The following is a 23961-nucleotide window of genomic DNA, read 5'->3' on the forward strand; positions in this document are numbered from 1 at the left end:
GGCCTGAGCACTGGCCTTGGATTTTTCTCTTTTTTTTGGCCTTGGATTTTTCTCAAGGCTAGAGCTTTACCGCTTGAGCCTCAGCACCATTTCCGGCTTTTTCTAAGTATGTGGTACCAAAGAATCGAACCCAGGTCTTTGTGCATGCTAGGCAAGCACTCTACCACTAGGCCAAACTCCGGCCCCAGCTTTCATTATTTTTAATCCCCTTTGGGGTGCTCATACAAATTCAGAATTAGGACTCTTAGAAGTCATTTAAATTGCCCCTGTGCTTAATTCACCTTTAAAACATAATTATCAAATTATTTAGCATCTAATTAGAGCTTCAAGTCTTCTGAATGTCCATTTCAATTATTAAAAGCTTGCTGTTTTATATTGAGCTAAAATTCTTCCATTTTAACTTTGACCAACTGGTTCTTCAAACTTTTGATAATGACACCCTTTTTGTCCAGGTACTAGCAGTATCTAAAGATAGTGCTTATGTTCTTTCTGATTTAGCTCTAGAACCTTCAGATATTTTCATATTACAAGGACTGAGTTCCTTTATCCTCGCAGTCCTTTGCTGGTATAGGCGATTGTGTACCTCTTATAGTAGATGTCAGAGTACAGTACTTTAGATGACTTTTAAATTTGGGAGGACGGTATATTTTTATTAAATGTATTCAGGAACTGCATAGGGCTTTTGAGAATCTGGTGATTTACGTTTAGTCAGCTAAAATTTTGAGTCTTTTTCATATGTGGGCTTTCATTCTCACACTACTTGGGAGTGTTTAAATATATGCACAGAACTGTACTTTTTTTTTTTTTTTTTTTTGTCAGTCCTGGAGCTTGAACTCAGGGTCTGGATGCTGTCCCTGAGCTCTTTTGCTCAAAGCTTGTGCTCTATCATGTTGAGACACAGTTCTACTTTTGGGTGGCTAATTGGGGACTTTCTTGCCCAGGCTGGCTTTGAACTGTGATCCTCAGATCTCATCTTCCTCAGTGGCTAGGATTACAGGTATGAGATACCACTGCCTCACTATACTTTTTTTTTTTTTTGGTCAGTCATGGGACTTGAACTCAGGGTCTGGGTGCTGTCCCTGAGATTTTTTGTTCAAGGCTGGCATTCTACCACTTTGAGCCACAGCTCCATTTCTACTTCCAATTTTCTGGTGGTTATTTTGAGATAAGAGTGTCACTGACTTTCCTGTCTGGGCTGGCTTTTGCTCCTCAGATCTCAGACTCCTGTGTTGCTAGGATTACAGGCATAAGCCACTGGTGCCCAGCTTGAACATTTACTTACGTAAGATTTACCTCATTATTTTTAGTTTTAGTCTTGAAATCCTAGTTTACTCTGATATATTCCTCTCTGCTGTGGATTTAATGAGCCTATTCTGTGTGTTCTAACTAAAGACATTGATTGAAGTATCAAACACAGGTAGACTCACAGCCTGTCTAAAGACATTGAATAAGATATCAAACACAAGTGGACTCACAGCCTATCAGCAGAAAATATCCTTCAGGCAGGTTCACAGGGATTTTTAATCCGATCTACAAGTATTTTGTTGTGACACACTGAAATAGATGTCTTAATTTAAGAGAAAGTAGCCTTCCCAGGCTAGTAATAAGAGAAAATATGGATAGGTTGGTATGATTTCATCTTAGTGACCTGTTCCCTTTTTAGTAATCTATTTGATGACATCTTAGGTCTTACATGCAACCATCTCTGTCTTACTTTTAAAAACGAGTCATTTTTTCATTACTTGCTGGGTATTTCTCCTCTTCCACAAATCATGAAGGACCTGAACTCATCAAATTTGGTTGATTTTAGAAATTCTTTTGAGAGGCCTTTAGGAGGAGAGAACATGGAAAGAAAACCTTTGTTGAACTGTGTTGACTTCCATTATTAGAAATCTTTGGGTTCAGGCCTTAGAGTAAGAGAGGAAGATATTCACCCAAACTGAAAGGTTGAGCGACGAAAATGGAGTTACGAGATATTATTGTTCAGATGAAATGCCTATGAAAGGTCAGGTCATTTTAGAACCTAAAGGTAAAATTTTTTCTTTTGTGCCGTATGCTGGTGGCTCATGCCTGTAATCCTAGCTACTCAGGAGGCTAAGATCTGAGGATCAAGGTTCAAAGCCAGCCTGGGTACAAAAGACTGTGAGACTCTTATTAAGTGGTAGAGTGCTAGCCTTGAACTGAAGAACTCAGGGACAATACCCAGGTCCAAAGTTCAAGACCCATGACTGACAAAAAAACCAAAAAAGGTATTTTCTCTTTGAGCTTCAATTTTTTATTTACTTGAGTATAATAATGGTACTTGTCTTATAGGGTTGTTAAGGCAGTAGAAGAAATAATGTGCATAAAGTACCTAGAATGAATGTATGCACAAATCTCTCTATATGAACATCTTTGAATATTAAGGCCTTTGAAGTTGAATTCCAGTTTTTAAAGCATTTTCTGCTATAAATTTTTATTTAATGATTATAACAAGTCTGTGAGATTTAACTCCTCCATGCTTCAGGTGTTTGTAAGAAGGCAGTTTCTGGTCTTTGGGAGTGTGTGTGTGTGTGTGTGTGTGTGTGTGTGTGTGTGTGTTACTTTCCAATTGAGCCATCCCAGTCCTTGGAATTTTAGATAGGATTCTTGCCTAAGCTGTCTCACACCATGATCATTCTATCTCTGTCTCTTGAGTAGATGGTCTTACAGGTGTGCTTCACCTTAGCCAGCCATTTTCTGGCCTGTTAGCACTTTGCTCTTCTTAGCTTTAGTTCTGGCTTCTGAAAAGTGAAGGGGTGTGGCTGATTAGGGTCCTTTCCTAGGGCTAGAATACTTTGATGAACATGATCTTGAATGCCAGATACACATCAGATTTTTAAAAACTGGTTTATATCACTTATAATAGAGGGAGAGGGTTATTTATTATGGCTTCACACATACTTCATAGTATAAAGCTTTAGAAGCTTCATGATTTGGAGGTATTACGTTCCCTAGGTAGCAAACTAAAATGTGCTTACAAGAAGTTTATTGGAAAGTATTCTCAATATCCCAGTAAAGGAAGGCAGAAAGCAGAGCTGGGTAAAGGGAAAAACTGAACTATGATGCAGTTGTTTATTTCATGTCCTCTCAGTCCTCTCAGGCAAAGGACTGGGGCTTTATAACCTGCACCTGCCAGTCATTGGGTGGGATCTGTGTCCCTAAATGAGGTGTTTCCCTTTGGCTGAGGGAAGTCTTTGAGAGACTGTGTTGACATCTTGTGGCTACCATCTGTTTGCATCTGAGGGGATAGGTATGTACAACACACTGTGGCCTTCAGAAGAAATATGACCTACAAAAGGGAAGCATGGTTGTGCTCAGTTAAAATTAAGGGGAACAGATGGGTATGTGGATACATGAGGTAAAGTTGAGGTTTTGTGTTGGGAATTAACTGTTTTCTATTCTATTCTCCATAGTATTATGCAGTTGCTTGGTGCATTTCCTTCACCCAGTGGTCCTGCTTCTCCTTGTAGTCTGGTGAATGAGACTACTCTGATCAAATACTCCAGGCTGCCAACCATAAACAAGCATAGTTTCCGGTACTTTGTTTTGGACAATAGTGTCATCCTGGCAATGCTGGAGCAGCCTCTTGGAAATGAGCAGAGTAAGTTGGACCACCTTACGCCTTCCTTACTGCTGTATCAGTGTGTGTTCATCAGTACTAGCAGGGAAAGAGACTGATTTCTATGTGATTATGAATTTGTCATGGTACTCTGAGCTGTGAGATAAGAGCACCTGAAAATAGAATATACATATGAAATAGAATTGCTTAAAGGCCATATATATATATATATATATATATATGTATGAAATATCGGGAAAGTATTCTGTAGTTTTAGAAACAGTTTATCATAGTGGCTGTTTACTGTGTATAAAAACCATTGTCACTCTTTTTTCCCTTGTGACCTTTGGGTCCTGTCCTTCTGCTCCCTTGTTCCTCACCTCATTGTTCTATTTCAGTATTGCCAGTCACAACAGTTAGAAATGTGAGAATCATCTTTGCTTGCTCCTCCGTTTACTTCCTTTGATAATAAATTCCCAAGTTTCTGTGCCCCCTCGCCTCTCCTCCATCCCCAAGTGACTCTTAAATCTTTTCTCTGTATTCCTTTCAGTACATTCAACTTCAGGACCTGAATGCTTCTTACCTAGATTATTGCCATTCTTTCTGCTTGGTCTGACACACCTCCTCTCCCCTGCCCCACCAGTTCCAAAACTTGTTCACCCTTACTTCTGTTCCACTTGCTGCACTGTAGTATCCCTTCTCATATATAGATGTGACCTACTAGAAAGACTTCGCAGATTTACCATTGACAGAACAGCTATTTTCCTCCTTTCCCTTTCCCCAGTTATAATCCATCTTGAAGTACAATTCCCACTACAAATCAGATGCTGCCAGGAAAGTTTTTTCCTGATGGCAGTTGGCATTATATAGTATACCAAAATAACGTAATTTCAGAGAGGCTTATTGCAGGCAAGATGAAGAAAAATGAAGGTTACAGAGGACCTTGCATAAAAGGACTCAGGGAATCACCTTGTGTACTATTCCCTCATTGACAGGTAAAGAAACTCAGGGTATGTGACATGTCCAAGTAGCTTGCAAAGTACATGATGTAGAGAGGACTTAGATTTGTTGCCCCACCATGATAGGATTTCCTTAATGAGGGAAACACACCTTCTTGCCTTTGCAAAGATAAACAGAGTCTTAGAATCCTGAAAAAGTTTTGCTGAATGTGACTTCGATCTAATAATCCATAAAATGAAAGTAAAACATTGCTTGCCCTGTAGTTTGAGATTAAAAAAAAAAAAATGCATCACATAGCTGAGTGCAGTGGCTCACACTTGTAATCCTAGCTATTCAGGAGGCTGAGATCTGAGGATTGGGGTTCAAAGCCAGCCCAGCACTAAAGTCTGTGAGACTCTTACCTCCATTTAACCACCAGAAAACAAGAAATGGTGCTGTGGCTCAAGGGGTAAGGCAGTAGCCTTGAGATGAAGAGCTCAGGGACAACACCCAGGCCCAGAGTTCAAGTCCCACAACCGGAAAAAAAAAAATGCATAACCGGCATCTATCATGTGAGACTAAGTAACTTTAATATGAAATGAAATGGGTCTATTATTCATTGCTCACCTTCAGCCTTTTCTCTAGGCCCTTCTTTTTCTGCCTCAGACCTAGGGCTTGTCTGGTATTCTCTCCCCTGTACACACTACTTGTGCTTCAGCGAGCCTCTTAAGCTCAAACCATTTGCCAAAAAGTATGCAAAATCTCAGTTCAGTGTTCCCTTCTGCTTCTTGGCCCATTTCTAACTGTTTCAGTATTATTCCAGTCTTAATTCCAACTAAATTGATTGCCTAAGAAGTCTGCCAAAATATAAACAACTTGAATTTGACATATTAAGAAGGACATTGTTTATTATAATAGTTACTAGCAGCAGAAAAGAGAAATGCATGACAAATTTGACTCTGACACTTGAAACAAAAGAATAAAAAGGACTGGTCCTGAATTCCTAGAAACACACCAGAACTTCTGCTGGAAGGAAATGGTTGTCTTCTTAAAGTGGGCATTGGTACCTAAAGCAATGTAACATCAGCCCTTGCAGACAAACTGGCCCATCTTCTTACATTTCATTTGTTCATTGTTTCATTTGTTCATTGTGAGATTAAGAGTATTTTCCAGAATAGCATTTCCCAAAAGTAAGTGTTCACTACAGGTATGTGAGATGATGATAGTTGAAACAGTGGCAAACACATTATTTCATTTATTTTTAAAAAATGCAAGCCAGGCACTGGTGGCTCACACCCATAATCCTAGCTACTCAGGAAGCTGAGATCTGAGGATTGCGGGTCAAAGCCAGCCTGGACACTAAGGTCTTTGAGACTCTTTATCTCCAGTTAAACCACCAGAAGACTGGAAATGGTGCTATGGCTCAGGTGGTAGAGGGCTAGCCTTGAGCTGAAGAGCTCAGGGACAGCTCCTAGACCCAGAGTTCAATCCCCATGACCAACCAAAAGAAAAACAAAGCATAATTAAGGGCCAGGAATTTGGCCTTGTGAAGAACAGTGTGTCCAAACCCTGAGTTCAAGTCCCAGGACTGGCAAAAAAGCCAAACCAAAAAAAAAAACAAACCCCATAATTTGCATACCTAATTTCATGGTTTCCCACTGAGGTAGTTCACAGTATCCTTTTTAAATGAATTTAATAATAATAAAGAATGGTAAGATAATAGTACTTACTCATGATAAGACAGAAATCACAAACAGGACAGAGAAGATCAAAGCTTGAGAAACGCAATGAAGTGTTGACAGCAGTTATATTTTATGGTTGTTGTATGAAATAAAAATCTTTGCATAAACATTTTATTCCAGATGATTTTTTTCCCTCTGTCACTGTGCTGGTTCGGGGAATGTCTGGAAGACTTGCTTGGGCACAACAGCTTTGCCTTTTACCCAGAGGAGCAAAAGCAAATCAGAAGGTATCTGTCAGAAGTCACAGGGAAGTGACAAGTATGTGTACAAGGGTATGCATGCATGCTATCGTAAAGGTTACATTCCATTCTACCTAAAACCACAGATAAATATTTCTGATCCCTAGCCAGATACCCTGTCACGAGGCTCTATCAGGATCTCCTTAGGAACCAGACACTCAGGTTTATTGAAGTAATTGCTTAGGCATCTTTAAAGCAGGACTCTTTTTCCAAAAGTGTCTAACTGTTCACCCATGATCTCACATTTTTCCATGAGATTTTAAATATAATTTAAGTCAGGTGTATATGCTGATGGTTGATGGCACATACCCGTAATCCTAGCATACCATGACTCAAGAGTTGGAGGCCAGCCTGGAGAACAAAATGAGTTGTAGCCCCCTGGGCTAGGTAGCAGATTTCAAGGTTATAAAGTGAGCTCCTGTTAAAAAAAAAAAATAAATCTACACCATCAATAATAGACATTCACCATATATGGAAAGATTTCGCCAGACCTTTCATGTGTTTAGCAAATAGTACATAGTTTCAAATTGTTTGTCATGGTTTATTCCTGTACAAGTTGCTATATAAATTTTACTATGCTATATAATTTGTCTTTTATTTGTGACAATCATAATGATGTGAATATTACTTGCTTGTCATAGAAAATTGGAAGATTCAGACATTAAATTCTAAGTCACCTGTATTCTTCAGAGAGATGAGTCATAGTTAATGTTTTAGTGAATTTCCTTCCATTTTTTTTCTTTCTGTACACAGTAACAAATAAAATGTGTGTTATTTGGTAAACTGCTTTTTTAAAAACCTTTTACTCATGTCACTAAAAATTATTTTAGTAATAAAATTTGCCAGCAGATGAGATAACCTCAATTGAAGTACATGCTTACAATCATTTAACACACTTGATTTCTGTTGGATGAGCTATGTTGGTTACTTAAAAAGAAAAAACGATTTTCTCTCTGTGGCAGAACGCAGATCACATTTCATAAGCTTCTAAATGTTTAACTCCAAGGGAAAAGGGAAGTAGGACAGGAATCAAAATTCATTTAAAGGCATGATATGTACCCTTTTTTAAAATTGAATTTTTAAATTTTTTTATTTTATTCAAATTTTTTATTTTAAAGGTGAATGTACAGAGGGGTTATGTTTATACAAGTTGGGTATTTAATACATTTCTTTTTGAACAGTGTCACCTCTTCCCTCATTTTCTCCCAGTTTTTCCCCTCCTGGCTGTGTACCTTTTTTAAAATTACTTTTTAAATTTCTTTCGCCAGTACTGGGACTTTGGACTTATTACCTCAAGCTCTTGTGTGGCTTTTTTTTTCATGGCTGAGACCTCTAGTACTCCTCATGTTCTGGCCTTTACTTGGTTAATTGAGGATATGAGTCTTGTAATTTTGTCTGCCTGGGCTAGCTTCAAACCATAATTATCAGATCTCAGCTTCTTGAGATAGATGTGAACCACCAGTGTCCAGCACCATAAACATATTGAATCAGGGCTTTGGAGCTATGAAGACCCAGGTTTGACACCCAAACTCTCTTAATATAACTAAAGATCTAACATTTTTTATTTTTTATTTTTGCCAGTCTAGGATTTGACTTAGAGTCTAGGCACTGTTCCAGAGCTTTTGTGCTCATGGCTAGCACTCTGCCTCTTGTGCCACAGCTCCATTTCTTGCTAATGGGAGGTAAGAGTCTTACGGAGTTTCCTGCCTAGGGTGGCTTCAAACTGTAATTCTCAGATTTCAGCCTCCTAAATAGCTAGGATTACAGGCTTGAGCTTATATACTTACGTATGTGCTTACAATTTACCTTTTCTTTGTAAGTTTTGTTTTTGTTTTTGTGTACTAGTATGAGGGCTTCACTCTCACTTGGCTTTTCTACTCAAGACTGGCAATCTTCCACTTCAGCTACACTTCTGCTTTTTGGTGGTTGTTGGAAATTAAAGTGATTGATTAGGCCAGGCACTGGTGGCTCATGCCTATAATCCTAGCTACTCAGTCTGAGATCTGAGCATCATGGTTTAAAGCCAGCCCACGCAGAAAAGTCCTCCCTCGGAAGACTCTTTATCTCTAATTAAGCACCCAAAAATGGAAGTGGTGCTGTGGCTCAAGTGGTAGATCGCTAACCTTGAGCACAAAGAAATTCAGGTTCTGAGTTCAAGCCCCACACTGACCAAAAAATAAGTTTTTGATTAGCCTGCCGGGGTTAACTTGAAACCCAGATTCTCAGATCTCAGCCTTTCTAATAGGATTATTGGAGTAAACCTTTGGATGCTCCCCCACCGAAAAAAAAGATATATATATATATAGTCTGTATGAGTTATACAAGAGAGGACTTTTGACACTTCCACACAAGCATACAGTGTACCCTGGTCAGTCTCACCCCTCCCATTAATCTGCCTCATGCTCCTCATACCTCCCCTCCCCTATTTTTTTTTTATTAGTATACATTATTTACCCAGGGAAATTTCATTGTGACATTTCTGATCATGTATATGATATATTCCATTAAATCTCACTTCATCACTTAGACTTTTCCCCCTTTTTAGTATAATTTAAACAGGTTTCATTGTTCTGTCTTCATGATGTCTACAGGGTACATGTACATCAATCATATTTATCCTCATTTATCTTCATTTTCTTCTGTTTCACTCTGCACAGTCTCTTAATTTTCCTTTCATTGTTTTTTTTTTTTTTTTGTCAGTTGTGCGACTTGAACTCAGGGCATTGTCCCTGAGCTCAAGGCTACCAGCCTACCCGTTGAGCCACAGCCATTTCCCGTTTTCTGGTGGTTAATTGGAGATAAGAGTCTCATGGGTTTTTGTGCCCTGCCTGGCTTTGAATGCAATCCTCAGATCTTACCCTCCTGGGTAGCTAGGATTACAGGCATGAACCATCACGCCTGACTCTCTCATTCTTTTTTATATTAATTGTGCTAAGGGATTTATCATGGTATTTCACACATACAGATATTACATTGAAATCACAGTAATTCCCTTCATTGTTCTCTTTTTCTTCATCTTTGCTATTACCTATTTTTCTTCATCTTTCTAAATGGGATTCCTTATGAAATCTTTTTTTTTTCTTTCTCTCTCTGTTTTGTTTTGTTAGTTGTGGGACTTGAACTCAGTACCTGAGCCTCTGTGCTCAAGGCTGGTATTCTACCACTTGAGCCACAGTACCACTTCCATTAAATCTTTTGTTTGTTGGTCGCTTGTGGGACTTTAACTCTGGGCCTGGGTTCTCTCCCTGAGCATTTCAGCTCAAGGCTAGTGCTCTTATCACTTGAGCCATAGTGCCACTTCTTGTTTTCTGATGGTTAATTGGAGATAAGAGTCTCGCAGACTTTTGTGCACGGGCTGGCTTTGAACCACAATCCTCAGATCTCAGTCACCTGAGTAGCTAGAATTACAGTTATAAGCCACTGGTGTCATTATATCTTTTTAAAATAATTTTTTGTCATTATATGGGTGTTGAACAGAGGGACTACCCTTTCATAAGTCAGGTAATGAGTACATTTCTTTTTCCTGATAGAATTGTCATATACAAAATGCACGTAGATATTATTCACCCTCTTCTTCTGTTACCTGTCCCCACCTCTTTTCTCCCCTAACAATTGTGTAGTTTCAGTCTTGTTTTGTGTGTGTATGTGTGTGTATGTGTGTATTTTTGAGACCGAGACTCACTGAATAGCTCAAACTGTAACGAGTCTTCAAACTTAATTTGTAGTCCAGCTTCACCTTGAAATCTCTGTGAAGTGCAGCCTGGCTTCAAACTCATTGTGTACCCGAGTGCCCTTCCTGCCTCAGCCTCTAGAATGCTGCGATTATATATGTGTACCACCATTTCCAGCTTCTACCAGTTCTTATTGAACTCATTTTTTAGAGATGCTCTGGGGACTTGACTTGTACTTTTTTGTACAGCATGAGTTGAGAGATCTTGGGAAAAAGGAACTTTTAGCTTTGTTTTGTGGCACAAGGATCAAACCCAGTATCTTGCAAGAAAGTTGAATGTTAAGTTGAAAGTTGAATGTTAAAGCTCTGAAATATCTCATCTGTTGGCATAGCACTGAATGAAGGCAATTTAGACCTAGGGCAATAGAGGTCCACAAACCACTAGCAGTCACAAAATGTGTAAGTTGATAAACATATTTATTTATTTATTTATTTATTTATTTTTTATTTTTGCCAGTCCTGGGCTTGGGCTCAGGGCCTGAGCACTGTCCTTGGACTTTCTCAAGGCTAGAGTTCTACCACTTGAGCCTCAGCACCACTTCTGGCTTTTTTCTATGTATGTGGTACCAAGGAATTGAACCCGGGTCTTCATGCATGCTAGGCAAGCACTTTAACCATTAGGCCAAACTCCCGGCCCCAATAAACATATTTATGAAAATAAGATAAAGTTGAATGCATGCAGATCACCTATTTTTACTATTAGCTATAAGCATTTGCAGGTTCTTGGTTTGTTTTGTTACATGTAAGTTTAGGGAAACAAGTATCAAAGCAGATCAGTCTAATAATGTGTGTCATTACAGATGGGTATTAGATTGTATATACATAAGCATAATCTTATTGGTATTATCTTAACAGCTTTTTGTTCCTGAGCCTCGCCCAGTTCCTAAAAATGATGTTGGGTTTAAATACTCTGTAAAACATCGGCCATTTCCTGAAGAGGTGGACAAAATTCCTTTCGTGAAAGCAGATCTGAGCATTCCAGATTTGCATGAGATTGTCACTGAAGAAGTAAGATAAACTATTTTTAGTTTCTGTTAAATGGGTGAATGTAAATATTCTTAAATGGTGTCTGTTTTAGTGTTACAGTTTTATGGTTGTAGTGTTACAGTTTTAGTCTGCCTTTAGTGTTATAGGCAGTACTCATAAGATGAGGTGGTTTCCAAATAGCAGGACAAGTGTAGATTTTGGCTCACTGATAGGAAGTGGAGTCACTCACTGATTGCCTGGATTCTTCAATGGTAGGTTTTGAAGTGTGGCAACATGATCAGACTGTGGAAATAGAGGATATTTGGATAGTGTAGAAAGTAGGTTAGGATTAGAGAGAGAATTACAGCCCTTGAAAGTCAAATCTGAGGTCATATCTGGGTGGGGAAATCAAGAAAGTGGAGGAAAAGGGAAAGGGGGCGCAAACATGGTCAAAGGACATTCATATATGTGTTTTATACCCATGTGGGAGGAAGTAGGTAAAAAGAGAATCTGATCGAATTACATTGTATGCATCATCTATGGATAATGAAGACCTTTTTATACAACTAATTATGCTAATAAATACATTTTTTAACTTATGCTAATAACTGGGTACTGGTGGCTCCACCTGAAGTCCTAGCTACTCATGAGGCTGAAATCTGAGAATCGCAGTCAAAGTCAGTCTGGGTAGTAAGGTCCATGAGACTGTTATCTCAGACACACACACACACACACACACACACACACACACACACACACACACACGGAAGAATTGATCAGAAGGGGGAGCAAGGGGCCTCAAAAATAGTCAAGGAATCCATTTGGGTACCATATGAGTGGTCTGGATGTTGGGCTGGGAGAACAGGTGTGCTTTATTATCTGCCTGTCTGAAGGGGAGCAGAGGCAAAATGATGTCCTTTACAGCCGGGTAATGAAGGAGCAATTGGTGAGGTTTGGGATTTTTTTCAGGATGGTTTTAACCTTAAAACATGTTTGCTTAATTATATGAATGAATTATATATTGAAGTGAATCACAATGTTGATCACTGAAAATTATCTTTTTTGTTGCTTTATTTTTGTTTTAAAATTAAGAGTAACTAGTAATTTTTAAATAGTTTCTCCAAATGAAATATCTCATTTATTTCAGTTAGAAGAGAAACATGAGAAATTGAGAAGTGGAATGGCTCAGCAGATAGCTTACGAAATACACCTTGAACAGCAAAGTGAGGGGGAACTGCAGAAGAGAAGTTTCCCTGACCCCATTACGGATTGCAAGCCCCCGCCTCCTGCCCAGGAATTCCAAACAGCCCGCCTTTTCCTCTCTCACTTTGGATTTTTATCCTTAGAGGCATTAAAGGTAATTTTTGTGATTTTTTTATGAGTAAATCTATTCATAAACATAATATATTCATAAATTAAAATTCAGCTGATAATATTTTTATGAGACAGAAGATTCAGAAAAACAAAAAACTGATTATAGACTGTTGGTGCCTGCAAATAAGAGAAGTTTTTTTGCTGCTGTAAGTTAAGTGTGATCTCCAGGACAATGACTCCATAAACTCAGAGTTCTGTCTGAGGCACTGCCTTGAGTATATACCTGGCTCTGAATTTTCTTGGATAATGTATGACCAACTTATATACATAATGAAATACATAGATAACTAGGGCAAAAGTTAGTAACAAACCAGGCTAGTTGTGGTGGTGCCTGTCTGTAATACCACCTTCACAGAAAATAAACATAGGAGGATCCCTGTCCACATTTGCCTCCAGGCAAAAAGCATGAAAAATAATCAAAGAAGGGCTTGGGGAATGGGTTAGGTGATAGAGCACCTGCCTAACAAGCTTAAAGATTTGAGCTCAAACCCAGCCAGTGGCCCCTTACCAAGAAACATATAGACAGTATTAAAAATAGTTACGGAAAGCATAATAGTCTCGAGAATACACACACACAAACACCTTAATTGCAACGTATTAAAAGGCAAAAGGACTGGAAGTATGAAAAGTATTAACTGAACTGTGAGCAAAGGTAGCCATGGTGATATATATGTCTATAATCATAGTCCTCCAAGCACCGAGGAGGGAAGAGTGTGAGTTCTTGGCTAGCCTGGACTACATAGGCCCTATCTTAATCACTATAAACATACATACGCACATCCCTTCCACGAGCAAGTACGTGTTGAAAGTAATGAAAAGAGATAATAATGGCCCCTTTCTTTCTTTGGTAGGAACCTGCAAATAGTCGTCTACCTCCTCATCTTATTGCACTCGATTCTGCAATTCCTGGTTTTTTTGATGACATTGGGTATCTAGATCTCTTGCCATGTCGTCCTTTTGACACAGTTTTTATTTTCTATATGAAGCCAGGTCAGAAAACAAACCAAGAGGTAAGGCTCTGAAATTTTTAGGGGGGGGGGGGGGGTGTTGTTAGAAGGTAACTTTTTATACTATAAATATACAAAATTTTGCAATGTATGCTTAAAGGCTTGTGAACCAATTCAAGAACTTAATGAATAAATGCCATGATGCTTAGGAAGCATGCTTTAGAATAAGTGGAACTACAGCTTGACCTGACTACTCAAGAATACTCACTGACCATCTTTCCCTAGGGCTCAGTGTCTGCCTACAGAAGTGAACAATAGACTTTCTTTCCCCATAGAACTCTCCTTCCAAATAACCTCATAAGAAGTCCATTTAGCCAAGTACTGGTGGCTCATACCTGTAATCTTAGCTATTTAGGAGGCTGAAATTTGAGGATTGCAGTTTGAAGCCAGTCCAGGAAGGAATGGCTGTGAGTCTACAGTGAGCCATCAAAAATCCATAATTGGAACTGTGGTTCAAGTGGTAAAGCACTAGCTGGAGTGCCCAGGCCGTGAGTCATGCCCCAGGACTCCCCTTCTCAAAAATAAACCAAAATGCCCTGGAAGTAGAGCTGTGACTGAAATGGTTAAGCACTTTAAGCTCCCCCCCCCCCCCAAAAAAAAAGGTTCAAGAACAAGGTATAGGCCTGAGTTCAAGCCCTAAGACTGGTACAAATAGTGATTCCAGGACCTCACTTTTGCTAACTTTGATGTAGGGCTTAAAGAAGCCAATGGAACCTTGTTTTTAAATTTCTCAAATGATTTTGATCCATTCTGCTCCTCTCTTCCCTTTTTATTTTTAATTTAGAGAGAAGTTCCTTACTTTCCCTTCTTTAAACTAAGTGTTTAACAACACTTTTGCCATCTTGGACCAGATAATTCTTTGTTGTGGACTGGTGGTATATTTAGATTATTCGTTTACCTTTCTCACTAGACAGTACCTTCATTCTACCAGTTGTGACAACTTAAAATGTCTCCAGACTACCAGATGTCTCCTGGAGGTCAAAAGCTCCCACAGATGAATAAGGGGATTTTGATCTCCTGTTTTGGAACGAGAGGCTATTTTAGAGAGAGGAGTTCCCTTTTCTGAGGCTGGTAGATAGCTTAAGCATAAGTACTTGGTACTTAGAAAACTTTTTTTTTTTTTTTTTTTTTTTTGCCAGTCTTGGGCTTCAGCTCAGGGCCTGAGCACTGTCCTTGGAATTTCTCAAGGCTAGCGCTCTACCACTTGAGCCTCAGCACCACTTCTAGCTTTTTTCTATGTATGTGATACCAAGGAATTGAACCCAGGTCTTCGTGCATGCAAGGCAAGCACTCTACCACTAGGCCAAACTCCCAGTCCTAGAAAACTTTTTGGAATGACTACATTCTGTCCTTCTAAGAAAAGGATATCTTTCTACTCACTTATTATACCTGCTTTTTGCCAACTTTTTTTTTTTTTTTGCCACTCCTGGTCTTAAGCTCAGGGCCTGAGCACTGTCCTTGGCTTTTCTCAAGGCTAGAGCTTTACCAGTTTAGCCACAGTACCACTTCTGGCTTTTTTCTATGTATGTGGTACCAAGGAATCGAAATCAAACCTGGGTCTTTGTGCATGGACTCTACCACTAGGCCAGACTCCTGGCCCTTTTTGTACTTGTGTAACATGTCGAAACTTTTCATTAGTCGGGTTTTAGTGGCTCACACCTGTAATCTTAGCTACTCAGGAGGCTGATTTAAGTGTCATAGTACAGGAAAGTCTGTAATGACCAGAAAGTAGAGCTGTGGAAGTAGAGCTGTGTCTCAAAATAGTAAAGTGTTATCCTTGGGCAAAAGAGCTTAGGGACCTGAGTTCAAGCTCCATGACTAACAAAAAAGAAAACCAAAACTTTAAACAATTACACACTAATGTAATGTTTCTCATTGATAAGGCTGTTAATGCTGTGAAAGTAAACACATGTCTCTTCCATTTTTATGAACATGTCTGGCTCAGTAATTATTTTACCAGGAAAGAAGCTCAGGACTTTACTTTCCTTATCTCATTTCGTTTTTAGGACTATCATTATTATTCCATTCCAGATGGAGAAACCAAGACAGGTTAACAAAACTTGTCAATCCCCTGAATCCAAGTCTGCTAACTCCAGAGCACACATTTCTGTCTGCACTGAATATTCTGAACTGGACTTGACTTGTCAGAAGCTTGAAAGCTAACCAAGTTTAGTGAATTTAATGTTCTTGTGTTTCCTTCATGATGGTTGGTGATTGGTGTCTATTTCAGATTTTAAAGAACGTGGAGTCTTCCAGAAATGTTCAGCCTCATTTCCTAGAATTTTTGCTCTCCCTTGGCTGGTCAGTAGACGTGGGCAAACACCCTGGTTGGACAGGACATGTTTCTACCAGTTGGTCGATTAACAGTTGCGATGATGGTGAAGGGACTGAACAAGGTAAAACATGTTTTGTTGACTAGTTACTCTTGACTTTAACCCCCATTAGTATAATTTTGTAGTCTTGTTTTTTTAAAGGAAAAGAGGGTCATTTGATTTGTAGTCTGTGTATTTCCAGTGTATTTAATGGTGTGTGTGTGTGTGTGTGTGTGTGTATATATATATATATATATGCATATATACATATACATATATATGTGTGTATATATACACACATATATATGTAAGATAAATTAATGCAAAATTAATAATCATAATGCAGATAAGTTCCTTTCTTAAAATGTGGTAAACAAGTTGAATTTTCTGTAAAAAATAATGTATCTATAACAAGCAGTTTCCTTACAAGTGAGTTTTATCTGTTACAGTTTTCTATTAACAGGTATGTTTTATAGATTCTTGTGGCTACCAAGAAATTCAGTTGAAGGTTACATTCTTGAGGCATTATATGAAATCCTTAGTAGTAAACAGCTGACCCTTGGAGGTCTTACCTAGCCCTACAAATCTTTCTGAGGAAATGTTAACAGGCTAACAAGGACCAGTGCAGTGTCCATTTAATCTTAAGACCTTTGCCCCATCTGGCCAAGCATTTTGTTCCTGATCTCCTTGAGGTCACTGGAAAGTTATCGCTGAAGTGAGTAGTGCCTATGTCCAGTGCTTTGAATCCTTAGAGTTCTTGTGTCAACAAGATTATATGCTTTCAAGATTTCTGTTAATTATCAACTATATACTCCTCAAATATAAATACTTGAGTATGACTTTATACCCTAATTCCCATAAATGGATACCATAAGTAGAATATGTAATTCAAAGGATGTATACATTTTTCATTGTGTATCATTTGGGTGCTTCTGGTTGCAAGTAATGGAAAACCTGACCACAACTAGCTCAAATATTGAAGGTTGTTTATTAGCTCATATAACTGAAAATTCCAGAGATTGATTTAGTTGTCATTATTTGGTCAGCACTCCAGTTTTGGTGCAATCCAGTTTTCTTTAGCTCTGTTGTCCACATCTCTGTCCCTTCTTTCCTTCTCTCATGATATAAGAAAGGCTGTTCCCAGGACCAGGAATTTGGCCTTGTGGTAGAGTCTTGCCTAGCATGCACAAAGACTGGGTTTGATCCCTCGGTACCACATACATAGAAAATGCCAGAAGTGGTGTTGTGGCTCAAGTGGCACAGTGCTAGCTTTGAAGAAAAAGGCCAAGGACAGTGCTCATGTCCTGAGTTCAAGCCCCAGGACTGGCAAAAAAAAAAAGGCTGTTCCCAACTTTACATGCTCATGCCACACTAGTCAGAAGAGATTAGCTGAGTTTCACGGTTCCTCTTCCCTCCAAATACTGAGCAGCACTGTGATCAGACTATCGCAACCTGTCCCAATGGCAGATAATGTCCCCGATAGAAAGAGGCATGGTAGAGCTGGTATGTAGTCAGGCCTACTGCAGAGGAGGGGTAGGGTAGTAGGTGCAGTAGATGTTGAGGGCAGCAGCCACCGTGTCCCATATTGTAGATGCAGTGTGCCTGCCCTATGTCTAAACTATTGCTTCTGCCTGGTTTTATAAGTAAACTATCATTGGAATTCAGCCGCTCAAATTTATGCATTATCTATGGCTGCTTTCAACCTAGAATGGTAGAATTAAGTAGTTGTGGCAGAGACCAATATTCTCTGTAAAACATAAAATATTTACCATCTGGTCCTTTACAGAAAAAGTTTGCTAACTTCTGGTCTAAACTTGTTTGCCACATCTGCACCAGCATCAGGTATCCTCTAATCTGTTAGGTGAGAAATTTTCTATTATTAATTATAGTTGAGAGTAAGCATCTTTTCATATTTTTATTTCTTGCCTGAGACTTACTTGTTCATTTTGTGTATCCAACTTCTTGTGCAGTTGTTGGTCTTTATGTAGGACATTGTGTTCATTTTATTTGATAGCTGACTAGCTCCCAGGAGTGTTTCATTCTTGTTGAAGTAGAGCAGATATCAGTAGATGAATACATTTCTATACTTTGTTTAGTTTTTGATTTGGATTTTTCCCCCACTTGGGTACTAGTGCTGTGGCTTGAACTCAGCCTGGATGTTATCCCTGAGCATTGTTGCTTATAGCTAGCTAGCATTCTACCACTTGAGCCACACATTCACAAAATTTGGCTTTTTTTGCTGGTAATTGAAGATAAGAGTCTCATGGACTTTCTTGCCACAGGCTGAGCTTTCTGCTTGGCTAGGATTACAGGCATGAGCCATGGCACCCAGTTCTGCTATGCATCTTTTTATATTATATCACTCATTGTCAGGAAAGGAAGAGCAGAAGCAGAGCTGAGGAGCAGCAGAGAGACAAATTCCAAGCCCTTCTCTTTCCCTCACATTGCCTGCCTCTACCCTTAGAGGGACCTCTTCCATGTGGACGCTTCAGTACTATGAGTTAAAGACACTGCTAATTAGAAGCAGCCTGCTGTAGTTTCAGAAACTACAAAACTAAGACTTTATGACTGAAAACTATTGTAAAGATGTTTAATGAACATTTGTACTTCTTACTAGTTAATTCTTGTTGGGAAAAAAGTCCTCTATTATAACTTTAAACTGCTTAATATTTTGTGGAACAGGAAGGTTTTTTTGTTTTTTGTTTTTTTACTTCTGAAAGAATAATATACTGTTTCTTTTTCCTAGATGAAATAAATTCCTCTGAAGATATTGGGGCTAGCATTTTCAATGGACAGAAGAAGGTGCTGTATTACGCCGATGCCCTAACAGAAATAGCATTTGTGGTTCCTTCTCCTGTGGAGTCCTTAAGTAAGCACATTTTTTTTTTTTTTTTGTGGTGCTGTTTTAGGATTTGCTTTTATATTTATTAGTTTGTGCCATGTTACCTCATTGGAGGAGATATTTTTACATCTTAAGGTATTCTTCAGCTTCCAAGGCAGTGTAGCTATTAGGTTATGCAAAATCATCTTCTCTCAACTTTTCTAATAGAAAGTAGTTCCAAATAAGCCCCCCCCCCCCACCAGTAACGTGAGTGTGTGGGTGTGGGTATGAGTGTGTGGCGTATGCATTCGCACACAAATAGTGTGGCTTGGATACTAGCTGTTAGCTTTTTTTGCTCAAAGATGGCTTTCTACCATATGAGCCACAGCTCTACTTCTGGCTTTTTGCTGGTTAATTGGACTTTCCTGCCCAGGCTGGCTTCAAACTGTGATCCTCAGATCTCAGCCTCCTGAATAGCTAAAATTACAGGCATGAGCCACCAGCAGCCAACTAGTTTTTACATTTTTAAAGAGTTGTATGGAGGGCTAGGCACTTTTGGTTCACACTTATAATCCTACTGAGGAGGCTAAGATTTTAGGATCCCAGTTCAAAGCCAGCCTGGGTAGAAAAGTCCGTGAGATGTTTATCTCCAAATAGCCAGAAATTAGTCAGATGTAGAGCTGAGGCTTTAGTGATAGAGTGCCAGCCTTGAGAAAAAGAGCCAAGGGACAGCATCTAGGCACTGAATACAAGCCCCCCCAGTACGAGGACCCCCCCCCCAAAAAAAGTTACAGAAATGCAGAGAGCAATACAACAGAGGTCTGTACAACCAGCAAATCTTAATATTATATTACATGATCCTTGGTCTAGAAACAGTGCTTTGCTTCTTTGGTTAGTCTAGTTAGCATAATTAAATTTTTGTTCCAAAGATGTGTCAGCTACTATAATTGGTTTTTTTCTTTACCCCATAGCTGATTCATTGGAAAGCAACATCTCAGACCAAGATAGTGATTCAAATATGGATCTTATGCCAGGAATTCTGAAACAGCCATCTCTGACACTTGAGCTTTTTCCCAATCACACAGATAATCTTAATTCCTCACAGAGGGTAAGTTAACTTTGTTGAGCTCTCCAAAACTTTGTAATAAAATGAGAAAATTATAGAATCATGTCTGAAAAGCTTTACCTAAACTAATTGAAGCAAAGTACTGATTCATTAGTTACTCAGACCTCTTAAGTAAAATTGCAGTAGCAGATTAGAAAACATTCTAAAGAAGTTTTGTTTTGTTTTGTTTTGCCAGTCCTGGGGCTTGAACTCAGGGCTTGGGCACTGTCCTTGAGTTTTCTTTTTTTAATTTATTTTTTATTAATAGAAGGGTTACATTATATTCACCAGGTAGAAGGTGTATTATTTCACAAACATTGATACCCTTTCTCATGACATGGTCCCTATTTCCCTCCCCCCACTCTTTTTTTTCTCATATATTTTTTTATTGTAATTAATAGAAGGGTTACATGATATTTGCCAGATAGAAGGTTCATTAATTCACATACATTGATACCCTTTCACATGTCTTGGTCCCCATTTCCCTCCCCTGTCCTTGAGTTTTCTGAAGGCTAACACTACCACTTGAGCGCACCACCTCCAGCCTTTTCTGTGTCTGTGGCACTAAGGAATTGAACCCCGGGCTTCGTGCATGATAGGCTGGCACTCTACTAGGCACTACTAGGCCACATTCCTAGCCCCCCACACCCCCTTTTTTTTCTTGGTGACAGTTTTGGGGCTTGAACTTGACCTGGACACTCTTGCTTAAGACTTTTTCTCTGTCACTGAGCCACATTTCCACTTCTACCTTTTCTGGTAGGTAGTTGGAGATGAGAGTCTCAAGGACTTTCCTGCCCAGACTGACTTTGAACCATGGTCCTTAAACTTCAGCCTTCTGGTTACAAGTATGAGCCACTGGTACCTGGCTACTATATCTTTTTTTAAAGCATGAACTCTTTTTTTCTTCCTTACAGTGTCCATGACAGGTATAGCAGCTGCTGTAAAGTCCATATGTTTAATAATGAAAAGTTTAAACAGTCTTAGCTATATAATCATAGCAGCATTTTAGAGAATAATTCATTCAGTACAGTAGGTTGCCCTTATTTGCTCTTTCATTTTCTGCTTTTTATTACCTTTGTTCAACTGTCATCCAAAATACTAACTAGTAAATTCCAGGAATAAGCAACTCCTGAGTTTTCTTTTCCTTTTTCTTTTTCTTTTTTTGGTGAGTCATGGGGCTTGAACTCAGGGGCCTGGGCGCTGTACCTGAGGTCTTCAGTTCAAGGCTACTGCCCTACCCCTGGAACCAAAGCCCCACTTCCCATTTTCTAGTGATTAATTAGAGATAAGTGTCTCATGTTCTTTGTTGTCCAGGCTGGCTTTAAACTATGATCTCAGGTCTCAGCCTTCTGAGTAGCTAGGATTACAAGCGTGAGCCACCATGCTTGGCTGTTTTCTTTCTTTTTTTGATCAGTCATGGGGCTTGAACTCTGGGCTTGGGCTTTGTCCTTGAGCTCTTCAGCTCAAGGCTAGTGCTGCCACTTGAGCCACAGCGCCACTTTCAGTTTTCTGGCAGTTTAATTGGAGATAAGATTCTTAAGGACCTTCAGGCCTGGGCTTTGAACAGTGATCTTCAGATCTCAACCTCCTGACTAGCTAGGATTACAGGCACGAGCCACCAGTGCCGAGCATTAATTCCTAAGTTTTAAATGATACATTGATGTTTATACTTGATGCAATCCCACAGAGTCCTACTACATTTGGCTTGGTATGTAACCATTCTTTTATCTACCATATGTACGCTGTATATGCTACTCGTTGGTGGTACTGTGGGAAGTAGACTAATGGTGGTTCATAGTATCTCTCATCGTCTCATCACAGAGACATTATATCACCTAACATAATTACAGGAAAAGGAAAAATGTAGTGTAGAAGATAGCATTTGTATGTATGTACAAATGTGTGTGAGTGAGCATGTGCATCAGTATTGGAAGTGTGTATTTGCCAGTATTGGGACTTGAATTCAAAGCCTAAGCATTGTCTCTTAACTTTTCCACTCATGGCTACCTTTCTACCACTTGAGCCACAGCTTTACTTCTGCCTTTTTACCAGTCTGGGCAAAAAGTTCCTGAGACCCCATAATTGAGCGTGGTGGCATGAACCTGTCGTCCCAGTTATATAAGAAATATATAAATAGGAAGATCCTAACCAGGCCAGCTAGACAAAAAATGAAACCCTAGGGGCCGGGAGTTTGGCCTAGTGGTTAAAGTGCTTGCCTAGCATGCATGAAGACCTGGGTTCGATTCCTTGGTACCATACATAGAAAAAAGCCAGAAGTGGTGCTGAGGCTCAAGTGGTAGAGCTCTAGCCTTGAGAAAGTCCAAGGACAGTGCTCAGGCCCTGAGCTTAAGCCCAAGACTGGCAAAAAAAACAAAACAAAAAAAATGAAACCCTATTCAAAAAATAGGAAGAGCTGCAGACACGTTTCAGCTGGTTGAGTGCTACTTAGCAAGCATAAGGCCCTGAGTTCAAACCTAAGAACTAAGAGAAAAATTATAAGGAAAATAAATATATAAATATTTGGACTATCAGCTTACTAAAGGAAGCGCCATAATCCTGTCAGCTTTACTAAGAAACTGGGCTTATTAGGCTCTAAGAGTCCTTTCTTTCTTTTCCTTCCTTCCTTCCTTCCTTCCTTCCTTCCTTCCTTCCTTCTTTCCTTCCTTCCTTCCTTCTTTCCTTTTTTGTCAGTCGGATACTGACCCTGAACTCTTCGGCTCAAAGCTACTGCCCTACCTCTTGAGCCACAGCACCACTTCCAGTTTTCTAGTGGTTAATTGGACATAAGAGTCTCGTGAACTTTAGTGCCTGGGTTGGCTTTGATCCATGATCCTCAGATATCAGCCTCCTGGGTATCTAGGATTACAGGGGTGAGCCACTAGCACCCAGCTATTTGTTTTTTATTGTTGTTTTGTTTTGTTGTTGTTTTTGCCTAAGAGTCCTTCCTGTTAATAAGAAGAGAGAGTTGGACATGGACTGCAATAGGAAGCATTTGGTTTGTGAACAAGCTTACTGATTAAGAGATTAGGATCCCCTAGTGATGTTGCTTTGATTGAGAAGACATACTGCTTTTTGCTCATAATAGAGATAGACTCAGACCCTTATAAGTCTTCATTAAAACATTTCAGATAAGTCAGGTGCTGCTGGTTCAAACTTATAATCCTAGTTACTTAGGAGGCTATGATCTGAGGATCATGGTTAAAAGCCAGCCCAGGTGACAAAGTCCATGATATTCTTTTTTTTTTTTTTTTTTGCCAGTCCTGGGCTTGAGCTCAGGGCCTGAGCACTGTCCTTGGACTTTCTCAAGGCTAGAGCTCTACCACTTGAGCCTCAGCACCACTTCCAGCTTTTTTCTATGTATGTGGTACCGAGGAATCGAACCCGGGTCTTCATGCATGCTAGGCAAGCACTTTAACCACTAGGCCAAACTCCCAGACCAGTCCATGATATTCTTATCTCTAATCACCAGAAAACCAGAAGTGGAGCTGTGGCACAAAGTGGTAGAGCAGCATCCTTAAACAGAAAAACTCAGGGACAGCACCTAGGTCCCAAGTTCAAGCCCCCAACTGAAAAAAAGAACATTAAAAAAAAAAAAAAAATTACAGGGCCTGGAATTTGGCCTGGTGGTAGAGTACTTGCTTAGCATGCATGAATGCCTGGGTTTGATTCCTTGGTACCACATAGAAAAAGTCCGAAGTGGTACTATGGCTCAAGTGGTAGAGCTCTAGCCTTGAGAGAACCCAAGGACAGTGCTCAGACCCTGAGTTCAAGGCCAAGGATTGGCCGGAAAAAAAAAAAAAAAAAGCAAATTTTATTGCTACTAACACAAATTGTAATTGTTCAGTCATTCTTACCTCTTTTGACAGTTTTAGGCCTTTATTTCTTCTTTCTAGGTTAAAACTGATAAACAGAAAAACCAAAGATGAGGGCCGGGAGTTTGGCCTAGTGGTTAAAGTGCTTGCCTAGCATGCAATGCCTAGCATTGACCCGGGTTCAATTCCTCGGTACCACATACATAGAAAAAAGCCGGAAGTGGTGCTGAGGCTCAAGTGGTAGAGCGCTAGCCTTGAGAAAGTCCAAGGACAGTGCTTAGGCCCTGAGTTCAAGCCCCAGGACTGGTAAAAATAATAATAATAAAAAAAAAAA

General features: G+C 39.5%; 1 protein-coding gene across 7 annotated transcripts in view; it reads left to right on the forward strand.

Moving 5' to 3' along the window:
* Positions 1 to 23961, forward strand: part of Ralgapb (Ral GTPase activating protein non-catalytic subunit beta) — a 92060-nt gene that overhangs the window by 57432 nt on the left and 10667 nt on the right. For all 7 annotated transcript variants that reach the window (XM_090352346.1, XM_090352348.1, XM_090352350.1 and 4 more), the window contains 8 exons: positions 3435 to 3622; positions 6382 to 6488; positions 11086 to 11238; positions 12344 to 12553; positions 13422 to 13580; positions 15808 to 15973; positions 18636 to 18758; positions 19682 to 19818. In XM_090352346.1, the coding sequence (XP_090208472.1) occupies positions 3435 to 3622; positions 6382 to 6488; positions 11086 to 11238; positions 12344 to 12553; positions 13422 to 13580; positions 15808 to 15973; positions 18636 to 18758; positions 19682 to 19818 (1243 nt within the window). The remainder of the gene's footprint in view (positions 1 to 3434; positions 3623 to 6381; positions 6489 to 11085; positions 11239 to 12343; positions 12554 to 13421; positions 13581 to 15807; positions 15974 to 18635; positions 18759 to 19681; positions 19819 to 23961) is intronic.

The sequence above is a fragment of the Megascapheus bottae genome, chromosome 18, assembly GCF_031878675.1.
Source record: "Megascapheus bottae isolate mThoBot1 chromosome 18, mThoBot2.hap1, whole genome shotgun sequence".
In the NCBI taxonomy this organism is placed as follows: domain Eukaryota; kingdom Metazoa; phylum Chordata; class Mammalia; order Rodentia; family Geomyidae; genus Megascapheus; species Megascapheus bottae.